This window comes from Pleurodeles waltl, chromosome 8 (assembly GCF_031143425.1).
Source record: "Pleurodeles waltl isolate 20211129_DDA chromosome 8, aPleWal1.hap1.20221129, whole genome shotgun sequence".
In the NCBI taxonomy this organism is placed as follows: domain Eukaryota; kingdom Metazoa; phylum Chordata; class Amphibia; order Caudata; family Salamandridae; genus Pleurodeles; species Pleurodeles waltl.
Genome location: NC_090447.1, coordinates 350,301,781 through 350,314,961, shown reverse-complemented (window position 1 = coordinate 350,314,961; position 13,181 = coordinate 350,301,781). Strand labels below are relative to the sequence as shown.

Below are 13,181 nucleotides of genomic sequence, written 5' to 3'. Positions count from 1 at the left end.
AAAAAGAGGGAGTAAAATTAATTTAGAAATGGGACGGGTTGGGTGTTCCCCAAAATCCCCCCCAAAATAATAACTTACTTATACTTACCTTGGATTGTAAAGGCATGAGTGGTAAAGGTATATGTGTAGTAAAGGCACTGCGTTGTAAAGGCACGCATGATAAAGGCATTACATTGTAAAGGCAATGCGTGGTAAATGATGCATGGTGCAGGCATGCATAGTAAATGCATGTGTTGTATTGACATACAACTCAGAAGCACAGCTAACATTAGCACAGCAGCTGCAGTGACGCCAGGCCCGTATGATATGTGGGGCATGCTGCAGCCCTATTCTGGCTTACCTTTACTACCCAACTAGTGAGTGACAGGCTCATTCCAGGCAAGCATTAAGACTTTTGCCACCCTTGCTAGGCAACCCACATTGCTTTTTAACACACTGCACTATCTGCCAAAGTTCTGCCTTGACAGCAGCACAAGCAGGCCATCCTCAGAGAGGTGGTAACACGGTGGGTGAGGTGGAATTATTAGCTCACATATTCTGTGCATATGAACACGAAGAAGAAATTCAAGATATAGGGAAAAGAATGAAGGCGGAGGTGTGACAAGCAGGGGCGGCTCCTCTGGGCAGAGGTGCATCGCCCCCCGTCAGCAGCAGCAGGAGCTGCAAACGCTGTTTATTATTGTTTTATTTTTAAAGGGGCGGGCCACGGGGTGAGGAGCAGCGCACTCCCCTCAGTGCGCATGTAGGTTTGGCCGGCCGTCTCGGGCCGGCCAAACATACATGCGCACAAGGACTCTCTCCAAACTGGCACTGTGTTGTCGAGTTGGAACGATCCAGCCCAGGCTTCCAGTTTGCTTTGGAGCGCCCAGCCAGAGCGCTCCAGCCAATCATAACGCTGCTCTGAGCAGCTTCATGATTGGCGCATGGCAGGCTGGGAGCCTGTGCCAGGAGAGTGGCAGCGCCGCAGCGTCAACTTTAAGGTAAGTTTAATTTTCATATATACATATATATATATTATTTTTGTTTTGTTTCTCCACGCCCCGCCACTTTGCCGAGTAGCCAGCCGCGACTGGTGGCAAGGCATTCTAGTAAATTGTTTCACGAACACTATTTATTGCGCGCGCTGTCACCACCAGAGGTCTGTGTGTCAAAGACGAAAGAAAAGCAGAACTTTGCCCGTTACTAACGTTAAGGCAGTGACATCACCTTAAACACACTCACAATATGGAGACTGCACCGAAGTTATAGAAAAATGAAACACAGAGATTGAAAAGTGAAAAATAATTACAATAGCTGATAAAAATGTAATGAACTAGCTAGGGCCATATTTGAAACTATTAAAAAAAACCTTTGTCTCCCTTAATTTTTTACATCAGGCAATATCAAGAAATAACTGAGCGCCCAGAGTGCATAGTTTACATTTATTTATATAGGAAATCGCACTGTTAAATAAATCAAACCGTAACACCTGCCTTCCTCTTCCGGGTCGACATCCTCTTGCTGTCCTTCTTTTAGGCTGCAAATGGGGCTGTGCATTTCTTCTTCCAGACTCTCAAGCTTTTGAAGGTCTTCAGCTAGACTTTCTTTGAGGTCTTTGCTGTCTTTTATAAAGTTCTTCAACTTTTCTAAGCTGATGAGATCCTATAGGGAAACAAAAGAATAAAAACATAATTACCACTGCCGTGACAGACGCTGGGACTGGTTTATTACTTTACTTTCTCGTGTAAAAAGGAATTATTGTATAACTGAAACATTACGTTTTAATGTCCAGTGCACAGAATTTACAAATATCAATTTGCTTCGTATTCTTTTAATGAAGTGATATACTGAACAAACCATAAACATTTCATAGTGAGAAGAACGTGTTGTTATCTTTTGTTATGTTAAGGAGTTTTGTAAAGTGTACAAATGCCTTTCTAGGCTGCCCTGGCACGGGGTCAGAGTGACGCCTGAACCGACCTTGTAGCTGGTCAACAGTTGGGTCAACAAGGTGACTGTCGGTCCAGCCAACTATCAGACAACTGGCATGAAAGAACCAGAATAGAGGGAGAGGAAAGGGCAGAAATGCAGGCAATAAACAGAGGGAAGGCTACTCAACATAGTACACATGTCAGTAACATTTCTGCGATCAAAAGTGAAGACTTACAACGTCATATCAGAGCTCAGGCTGTACTAATTTCCTACAGATGCTTACAAAAACCTCCATCTTCACCTACTACCCACTCACACATACTCCAAAAACTCCATCTATTGGCAAATGTATTGCACCTAGAGACAATTCAGTGTATACTGGGCATCTTCCAATTACATCAAGTAACATGGGCCCTTGGCATTGTTATAGGCTCTCTAAGCGTTATATAGATCCTCTTCATTTCTTCCTTAATCATTTGCATATTTAAGGCCAGGGCAAATCTGAAAGTTCTGTTATATTAATTTAGGAACGCAAGAACACAAATGATAAACAATGGGCCCTATTCACAAACTTTACTGAGTACCTAGGTTTATCTTAGGAGCACTAAACCTACCATTCTTCAAACATAGTTTCTGTATCCTGATTATTAAAACCAGGACCTTTAGATACTTGTGACTTAAGATGAAATGTACAACTGGGGAAAACCCCTCAGCTGTGGTGAATGTTCCACAGATGTGATTTCAAGGTCTGAGGAAGACACAGGGTTGTTACCAGAGGACGGGAAGAAGATGAACATTTATCAAGTCTTAATTTTGTGGACACTCACTACCTTCCTAATGTTTTTCTGTCCCGATGGCATTCATAAATGTAGTCCCACAAAACACAGGGGTGAGTGTACAAATGGAGATAAAAATCCCCCCAATTACCACCATATTTTCAGGCATATATGGAAAAGGATTCCTCAAACCAAGAAAATTACATTCCTGGTGAAGTAGAAAATGCTTGTTGTAATGATAAACATTTCTGCTTCAGGACAATCCGAAGGTGCGAGTGTTGGCCAGCTGGAGTGTGCCTGAAATCTATAACTTCTGTGAATTACATAGAATACTCACTAGGGTTTCTTTGAATCCCCGAGAAATGAAAAGCTGCACAAATCCTAAAGTTACATTTACTATCAGATTTGAATATCTCTGCGAAATAATGATGGAACCCTACAAAGGCCCGAAAAGGGTATATAATGCATGGTTTACTCCCCTATGTGCAACATCGCTTCTGTCTTCGGCATGCCGCAGTGCAACCCCAAACCAGGAAAGGAGCGGTGCACAACTCTGCTTATCATGATTTCATCTGATAGATTTGATCTCTCTAGAGTTCTTAGAAAACAGGGCACAAAAGGAACATTTTTTCACTTGGTGACAGTGAACAGACTTGTTCTTTTGCATCATTCTCTTAAGATCTGGACAAGCAACACTAGTGACGTAACTTTGCAATGAGCTTCCTGCAAAGCAGACTATTACCGTGGAACTGTAAACATGACATAGAGATCGGTAATGCGCATCAAGTAGAACTGAGCATTTTCCACAAGCGTTCAACAGCTCTGTCACAGATGAGCACATGACCTCAAGGTGGGATGGCACCGTGGGTCCCTCTGCTGCTTCCACAGAAAGCCATTGGCTGACGGAATGGCAGGTGGTCTAACCCACGTGCCTCCGTCTCAGCAGTCAGCAGGTAACGGAGGGGGCGCTGAAGCACCGCCATCCACATTCATCTACGTGTCCTGTGGCTCAGGGTAGACAGCAGGACTCTCTGCTTACTTAGCAGCAGCTTTGGCAAAGCCAGTGCCGGCTAAAAGACCCCTTCTAAACTCTCTCGCAAACAGCAGAGTACGGATTTTGGGAAGTCAGGGCCAGTTCAGAGAGGGCAGCATTATATCTGGGAGGGGGTTACTGAACGAGGATGGGATGGTTGCAGGACTCCAGATATTTTGTTTTTTTGGGAAGAAAGTAAGGAAGCTCAGAAAAGAGGCACTTGTTCTTTAAATATTTAGGATAGAAAAGGATGCCTGAAAACGAGACAATGAGAGTCAAACCTTTTGCCTTCCCATAGCAACGCCGAGATGAATTTACCAAATGTCAAAGAGGACCGCACATCGGTTTTGAACCACAGAATATCACAGACATATGTAATTTGTGGTAACAATATAATTATACGACATTCCATTGATTCTGGTTCTTTGTCATTTCTTTCATCCGCGTAACCAGCGACTCTAGGTTAATCTCTATAATTTTTCCTTTCACTTTGGCCACGTTAATTTCCAGATTTTTAAAGCTTGATCCTCTGATCTTGAAAGTGGAATTTGTCTCTTTAGCTCTGCTGATCCTCTTTAAGGTGAGCATACTGTAGAAAAGTAGCACCTTTTGGCATAGCCACCCTCACGTTTTGCTTGGTGTCAGTGTGTTTAGACTGTGGTATACTGGGATCCTGCTAACCAGGACCCAGTGTCAGTGTTGTGTCCCCTAAAGTTAGTTGGTAAGACACTGTTACACCCCACAACTGGCATACTGGTGCACCCATGTAAGTCCCTAGTATATGGTACTTAGATACCCATGGTATCAGTACACGAGGGGTCCCCCATGGGCTGCAGCATGTATTGTGCTACCCATGAGGGCCCATCCAAACTATGACTACAGGCCTACCATTGCAGCCTATATGAAATAGTGCATGCACCTTTCACCCCAGATATCATGGTCACTGAACTCTGACCCTATAAGTCACCCCTAAGGTAGGCCTTTCAGCCCAAGGGCAGGATGTTTGGCTCCCAGTGTGAGGGCACCCCTGCATGAGCAGAGGTGCCCCTATAAATCCCAGACTCCATTTTCTGGACGTTGTAAGTGCAGGGAAGACATCTTAAGGTACGCAGTGGAAACCGGTCAACAGGAGATGTCCAACTACACAATGGCTTCACCGACCCTAGGCATGTTTGGTATCAAACATGTTGGAATCATGCAACTGCACCGATTCCAGTGCTAGCTGAATGATACCATGTGCTCTGGGGGTTCCTTAGGGGATCCCCCATGACTGCCTGTGCAAGCTTACTGGGTCTGAATGCCAGTCCATGCTGCTGCCGACCAGTGGTGACTCTTAACCATTAAAAGAGGAGGTGTACAATCCTTGGCTTGAATTCCAGTGAATGAGACTTGCTCATTTCCTTGGAGGGTTCTCTCACACTCAGTCTTAATCTCTCACTTATTATCACTGGGACTTAGTCATCTGTCACTTTTACTTACTCTAATTCAATTTCATTGATTTAGGCAGTCTCGCCCATTCTCACTCGGACCTACTCAATCTCACTCATTCAAAGTGATTCTGATTGACTCAATCTCACTCTGACTTACTTAGTTTCACTCAGTTTCACTCCGACTCACTCATTCGCACTCAGTCTCACCCATTCTCACCTAGTTTCCCTGAGTCTCCCCATGACTCGCTCGTTCTCTTTAATTCACTTAGTCCTTCTCACTCTGATTCTCTCAATTTCCCTGTGACTCACTCATACTCACCCAGTTCCACTCATTCTCACCCAGTTCTACTCATTAGGACTCACAATGTCACTCCGACTCACTCAGTTTCACTGAGACTCACCCAGGCTCACTCTGTCTCACTCATTCTCACCTATTTTCCCTGATAACTCACTCATCCTCTCTGATTCACTAATTTCTATTCGTTCTGATTCAATCTCACTGTGACTCACTCATACTCAGTCTCACTCACTCAGTCCCACTCAGTCTGACTCCCTCAGTCTCACCATGACTGTCTTACTCATTCAGTCAGCCTCAATCTCATTCATTCTCACTGAATTGCTCAGTCATACTCATGATGATTCACTCTGACTCACTCATACTCAGACTCACTCATTCACACTCATTCTGACTCAAGCTCACTCAGACACAATAATTCTCACTCAGTCTGACTCAGACTGCCTCACTTTCACACTGACTTACTCTGTCCCACTCATTCTCTGACTCACTAACTCACTCAGACTTGACTCACTCAGTCTCACACACAGTAACATTCAGTTACACTCCTTGTCATTCTTCCTCACTCATTCTCACTTGTACTCACTCTTTATATCACGCATTGCCCTCACTTTGACTCACACCTTCATTAACACTCTCACTTTTTCTCACACATATGCACATAGACACACAGACATGCTCATATATACACACTCTCACAGACAGACTCTCATACATACATACAGGTTTTTCAAAGCATTTTTAACTTACCCTGCTGTGTGTGCAGGTCTCGTTTGGAGTCCTGCTGCTTTTTTCAGCTTCCGTCACTTGAAACTGAAACCTCAAACCTGCGCAGTCACAGATTTTAGTTTTCAGTGTGTGCTCATACACCCCACGCTTTCCCAATTCGGTGACGAGTTGGGAAAGGGTGGGGTGACTGGCTGAGTGACATGTAATCACGGCACTGCAGAGCTTAAGCCTGCAACACCAGTGCTAAGCTTTATCTGTAATGCTTCGACACGTCACAGATTGGGGGAACTGAGGTGTGCTAGGGCTGAGGGTTTCACCAGCCGTGGGTAATCTCGGATGGCTGGTGCAGGTGCCTTTGTGCGCCTTTGCCAGATAACAGGCATTCTCTCTATGGGAGCTGCGTACGGCTGCTGCTAGACGGCATTTTCTGTTTATACCAAGAATTAATAAAATATTATTATTCACTCTTGGTATAACAAAGCAGGGAGGCATAGCCCAGGAGCCCTAATGGGAAAACCGCCTCTGCTGCAGACCCCAGACACTGTTCTGCCATCTTGCTGTTAAGCCTAACTCGAGCAGGGGAAGGCAGAACAAAGGATGTCGTGTAGAGGAGAGGTGTAACCACTTCTCCATTAGAAATAAGTGTCACTGGGCTGGGGTCGGGGTGCCTCTGAGTGCCACCAGACTGCTTTGAAGAGCACATTTGGTGCCCTCTGTGCATAAACTGGTTTACTCCAGTGCAGGAGCCCCCCAGCTCCCTCTGGAGCGAAACCACACAAAGGACAAGGGAGTGACCTCCCCATGACCAGCTCCTCCCCTAGGATGGTGCACAAGCTCTGACAGGTGGCCACTTGATTTTGCCATCTTGGAAAAATGATTAGCAGAGGCCCCTGGGAGCATCTAACTCGTTAGTCCAGCTGGGTGACGTCCCTGACCTCCTTGATAGGTGGGTCCCTGCAGAAAGTGTCCAACCCCCATCTTGGGTTACTTATGGGCTCCTCTGAGGGTGGGACCCTAGATTCGTATGAAAGACTTCAAGATCTGTCTGCAAGTTTCCTCTGGATGACACTTCTGCAGCCTGGTCACTGAAACCGCTGCTATTCTTCACTGGGACTGAGAGCAAGGCTGTATCCAGTAGGAGGGCTCCTACTGAAACTTTGTTTCCAAGGTCTGCAAGACATCTGCAACGTCCCTGGCCATGCATTTTCTAGAGTCACAAGGACTCTGCCTGCACTTAGGAAAGCAAGAAGGAATCTCCCTTGGAGTGAAGCGGTCACTCTACTGCATCCGTAGGCACCTCAGCATTGACGACCAGTTTGTGTATACTGCTGTCCCACAGACTCCACAAGGCTCTACAACACAGGTGGTGGTTCTGTGGCTCTCCAGAGGTCTGACCTGTCTCCTTTGCAACTGAGAAGTCTGTGGTCCCTCATTGGAGCTGCTTGGCTGGAGCCCCTGTGCACTGTGTCTGTCTGTCGTTGCCAAAGCTCCTTGGCTCTTCAGTCCAAAGACCTCTTAGCTCCAAGAAGCCCGAGCCTCCGGCACTACACAGCTCCAAGAACGACATCTGCCATCAAACTCCTGCGACGTGGGCATCCCTCTTTGCCATGCTGCTGAGACCTCCCTGCAACTCCCTGTGCCTGCTACCAGAGGTTCCTGCTGGGGGCTCCATTGATTCCCCCCAGCTCTCCTGCTTGCTGAGGGCTGGCCTTGACTTACCTGCAAAAGTAGAGTCTCCTGGATCTTGTTGGTCCCCAAAATTCTGCAGCACTCTGTGGAACGCCTTCCTGTATTTGCTAAGGCTTGTTTGTGGCTCTGCTGACCACTGACCCCTCTGCAATCCGACAACGTGATAGGGACTGCTCATGGACGACTCCTAGGATCCTCTTGCATTGCCTGGACTCCACGGCTGCACTAATTCGACCACTGTCCAACAAGAAAGCATCTCCAAGAAGGGTTGGCACTGCCCCCTGCACCACCTTGGTACCCATGGATGGTCTGGACTCGGTCACCTCTTTCTTCAGGTCGTCTTCTTCAAGAATCCATGCTTGGGTTACGCTGACCTGGTCCATGGCTCGCGACAGCAGCTGGAGACCTGAGGAACCCCACTGACTTCAACAGGAGGTTCCAACACAACTTCACCCCTATGCACCTGGGCTCCATGGTGTAGGTACTCCGCTTCTCTGGGTATTCACCGGTGGGGGCACTCTTGAGCCTCTCTTGTCCCTATGGGTTTCCTGAGGGTCCTCTGGGATGGGTCCTAAAATGGAAAAACTCCAACCATGACTTCCCCATGATATCTTATGGATACTGACCTGGGATTTCTACTGTGCACACAGGTGCCTGGGGAATCCTATCTACTTACTTTTGTGGTTTTATTACCTCACCAGTCCTATGGGTCCTTGGGTGGTAGTTTGGGTTGGCAGGGATTTTTGCATTCTATTTTTTTTAGTATATGGTTTGGTCCCCCATAGGGGCCCATGTTATTTTATGCTTTACTCACCTGCTTCTAAGTATATTTTTGTATGTCCATATCACCGGTTAGGAGATATACTAAAGATAGCTTAGTGGGTGAATTATAATAAATAATACATTATTTTTCTAACACTGGTGTGGTTCCTTCCAGTGTGTACATCACTGATTGACCTTTGTGGTATATGCAACTGCTTTACACCCTTGTGGATAAGCCTTAGCTGCTCTCCACAGCTACCCCTCTGAGAACTCTGGTCATCTACAAGCTCCTACACTATCACTAAGGGTTGCCTGGACTCAGTACAGGGTGCCTCACCTATAGGTGTACACCATATATCGAGCCAGCCTCCTACACATACCCCGACTGTATTACCCTAGGTACCTTTATACCAAACTATCACTTCAAATTTACCAATGGTGCCCAGGATCACTGGTACTGATGCTTATGAATCAAGGTCACAAATAACGTGATCTGCTCAGATAAATGTTTTAATGGTTACTTTTCTGTGGAAACTTAAATAATCAAAACAGAGGGCTCTCAATTAAAGCATAAACTATAGTTTTTAGGACTTACATAAGAAACACTGCACAGGCATCCATACGCCTGTTGTATAACTTCTCCAACCACACTGTAACAGGGATGCCATAGCATCTGATTATCCGCATTTACTAACAGAATTATGTGTAAGCATTATAACTGAAAGATGACATCTCTCCCCCTTTTTAATAACAAAAAAAACCAATGAAACAGTCCAACTTAAACTAGCCACATAAGATTTGACAAAATACAAGCAGTACTGCTCAATTCGTCTTTGTGTTTTCTTGGAAATCCTTTATGATCTCCTGGGAATTTGTTTCACCTTGTCATCAGACACATTCCTCATCTACCTTCTTGAAATTCTAGTCACTTTATCACCCAATAAATCCTCTTCAGCTTCCAAACCTTTATTTGATCCCAACATTTCAAGATGATCTCCTGGATGGCTTTCTGTATCTTCTGCATTAGTTACTGAATCAGTCTTGCTCATTCCTGAAATTGCTGCAATTGTAAACATCCTAGAAATGTGAGGTGTTTCCAGTTATTGATCTTTTTTCATTTTTAGCAGAGACCATTGAATCCTTGAGACCTGCCACTGTTAAAGGCATAGGATGAAACGTGCTTTCAGATTTCTTTACTTAACATTGCTTGACCAACACCAAATATCCCACTTGATGTTTTGGCATGCAAGCATTCATCTGCTTGCCTGCATAATATTAAATTTTTACTTTAATTAATGTACTTCTCTGTACAATTTATTCATGACTTTATGGGATTTTTACAGGTATTTGTGGCAAACGAGTTTCTCGATTTTCTTCTAACATTTGTTCAAACGGATACTTCCTTTTCAATCCATGTGGAATACTTGTATAATCCCGTACTCCTATAATCCCATAATACTTGATATAGAATACACAAATGGGTAGTGAGGGTGAAAGGCGCCGCACATCTGAGCAGTAAAACAGTTGTACTGAGACAAGTAATCAAAGTGAAAGCAGGATCTGGTGCAGCCTGGCCCAGTGCCTTACTACCCGATGGGCACAAAGACGGGTAACAAAATACCCATAGACGAAATTAGAACAAGATGGCCACAGCACACAGAGTATAAAGTCCAATGGTGTGACAGGGAAAATATTCCTGAAAGTGTATTTGTTGAAATGGAAAGTAGACTGGAGTCCAAGTTCTTGTTTTGCAGATGTAGCCTTTAATTGTAGATACCAGAGATCATTGTGTCATCAACGAGATACAGCCAACACGTGTTTCGTCACACAAGTGACTTCATCAAGGCTGGGCCGTCCGGCCAGAATGGTATGTATCAAAGGTAAGTAGAGAGGGAGCCCCGTGTTCAGTTAGCTGGGCTCCAGAAGGTCAATTGTAGCTTCTATGAGTTGATCTGTCATTAGTGTACCTGGGTAGGTAGTGAATACGTAAGATGAGGACAATGGTAGTAGTAGACCCTGATAAGCCTGTGGTCAAAAAAACCTGTAGGTCGAGGAGTATGGCACCAAGTAAGCAGAACGTAGTCATAGAATGTCAATCACAATTACTTGAGCTTTGCCTTGCCCTTTTTGAGAGTAGCCATCAGCCCTTCTACCATTCCATTTATTTGCACATCCATTACAAAGTGGTCTATTATCTGTTTAGGTCACAGTCTGCCAAGCAGCACAGGTGTCTTGTTGTGAAACGCTTACTGGGAACATGTGGACAGCAGACCTGTAAAGCAACTCTGTCCACTGATTTCCACTGGCTTTTTGTTTAGTCACTCTTATTTTCTTGCTTTCTATTCTATGGTTTTATTTGCTTTACACTGTCCATCTAACCTTCGGCCCTCCTGTTGAGGATAGCCTGTTTACCATCTCTCTGATTGGCTCCATTTATACTTTATAAGTATTTGCTTTTCAGGAACTTTTTTGTCATTTGTTAAAAGCACTCCATGAGAGTGCAACCGTTTCCCCTGTTCTCTGTGTTTCCCACTTCTCCCAGCACATTTATTTTCATATCATTATTAAAATGTGATTTTGCACAACTTTATCTTTCGGGTCGCTCTTACATACACATTTTCTTTGATACAGCGTTGCCCTTTGACCAGCTCTTCTCTGTGCTTTCACGTCACGTTGCTCTCTCTCTTGTTCATTTGCTTCTAAACCCCTCCTCGTTGCTTGGTCTCTGTTTGGTTCTCTCCTTGAGCCCTCTTTGCTGACCCCGCCCATGTCCTCCATGTTACTTGATCCTAGGCACCACAGCGTTGATTCCACCAACCCCACGTGTTGCAGCCACCACTGCTTCCCCGCTCATTGTGATGTTGCTTCCACCCTCTTGTATTACTTTGTTTGTTGTTACTGATCAATTTCGTATCACTTAACAAAAATTAAAAAAACTTGTTTCATTTTGTAGTCAGAGGCATGCTTGCTGTGTGTGCCTACTAAATGATCCCTCTGGTAAGGCAGGTTTTTTCTTCCCTGTTTATTAGTCATGCGGTAGAGCATGGATAAAACCAATACTTGTTTTAATAATAGAAATCGTGAATACATTTCTTCTTCCTCTGGAAATGACTGCCTTGCTGTACACTGCCAATAATGGCAAGCTAGTACAATATTTTCAACTTGCCTATCTTGTCTTGGATGCCCCACCTTATCATATAAAAATGTATTTGTTTCAGTCACTCCTCTACGATCCTCAAGTACAACGTCAATTGCACATCTTTGTATAGTGCACAGAAATACTAATTTTGTTCCTCTTAATAAGATACCAGATAATGCAACAGTTCATGTATACTTTTGAAAATAAAAATGCTTTTATTTCAGGGACTGAGTCTGAAAAATATTTTATCATTTACATGTCTCCATCTGCTCATAGTGATTATCTTTTCCAATTCTCAGTTTGTGCAATCAGCCATCAATGCCTCTATTATATCCTTCTCTGAAACTTGTAACTGTAGTCTTAACCACAAACATGAGCATTCCTCAGCATTGGACCTCTGGATTTGTTTTTGATTCAACCATGGATGACAGGATGTCTAGATAAATAATCCACTAGATTATGTTCCTTCACCAGGTTATCAATAATGTCGGTCAACCTCATTTCTCATCTTTCTACATGTAAAGGAGTGTTTGCTTTCAGACAACCAAAAATGTGTTAATGCTTGAGAATCAGTGACTATTACAAATGGTTTCTCATATCCAAAAGTATATGTTCACATGTCTAAACCACTACTAAACTTCAATTTTCAGTTTCTGAATATTTCCTTTCTGCACCAGCCAGGCTTGTACTAGGACGAGGGATTACATATCTGGGTGTTTCTCTTCCTGCTTTATGTTGCAAAATGAATACCCAAGTCAATTAAAACTTTAAAGCAAATTATTGTGAATAGGATGAAAACAAGGATGATACACACACACACACACACACACACACACACTTATTTCTCAATTTTCAAAGAAATTTTGAAAGGAAACACCTATTTATTTTCTACTTTTTTTTATTTTTTTACATCTGTTTATTAATACATAACTCACAAACAGGAGTACATTTCACTTGAATTAGTAAGAGAGTAAACATTTTCTCTTTTCATGTACCTCTTCGCATACTTGTAATTCCTATACAATACGGTTACATTTTAATGTACTGACATACAACTTAACTTGGTGCATTTTATAACAATAGGCATATCTGTAGTTTTGCTTAAGTATGTTTAATGGTATTCTAGATGATTGCTGTAACATTCAGCTGTGTAGGCATGAAATATGTGAATGCTTTGCTTGCGTGTTATGTGGTTTGTAGTGGGGCGAGGGCAGGGCTGACAGAGCATCAGCAGCCACTATCAACTTCCATGTTCACAACTGGGTGGAACTTCGCTTGTTGCCCACCTGTATGTTTTTGGTCTAATATGATGAAATCAACTGGGGTATTACGTCAAGTGTGATATGACCCTTGTCATGATTGCTAAGTATTTACCAGGAGGGCTTTTTGTTCATGTCACGGGTTTCAAGGGGGGTAT

General features: G+C 43.8%; 1 protein-coding gene across 1 annotated transcript in view; it reads right to left on the bottom strand.

The window, feature by feature from the left end:
- The window catches only part of C8HXorf38 (chromosome 8 CXorf38 homolog), a 120,013-nt gene that overhangs the window by 30,749 nt on the left and 76,083 nt on the right, over window positions 1-13,181 (bottom strand). The window contains exon 6 of the mRNA XM_069204218.1: window positions 1,473-1,641. Within this exon, the coding sequence (XP_069060319.1) occupies window positions 1,473-1,641 (169 nt within the window). The remainder of the gene's footprint in view (window positions 1-1,472; window positions 1,642-13,181) is intronic.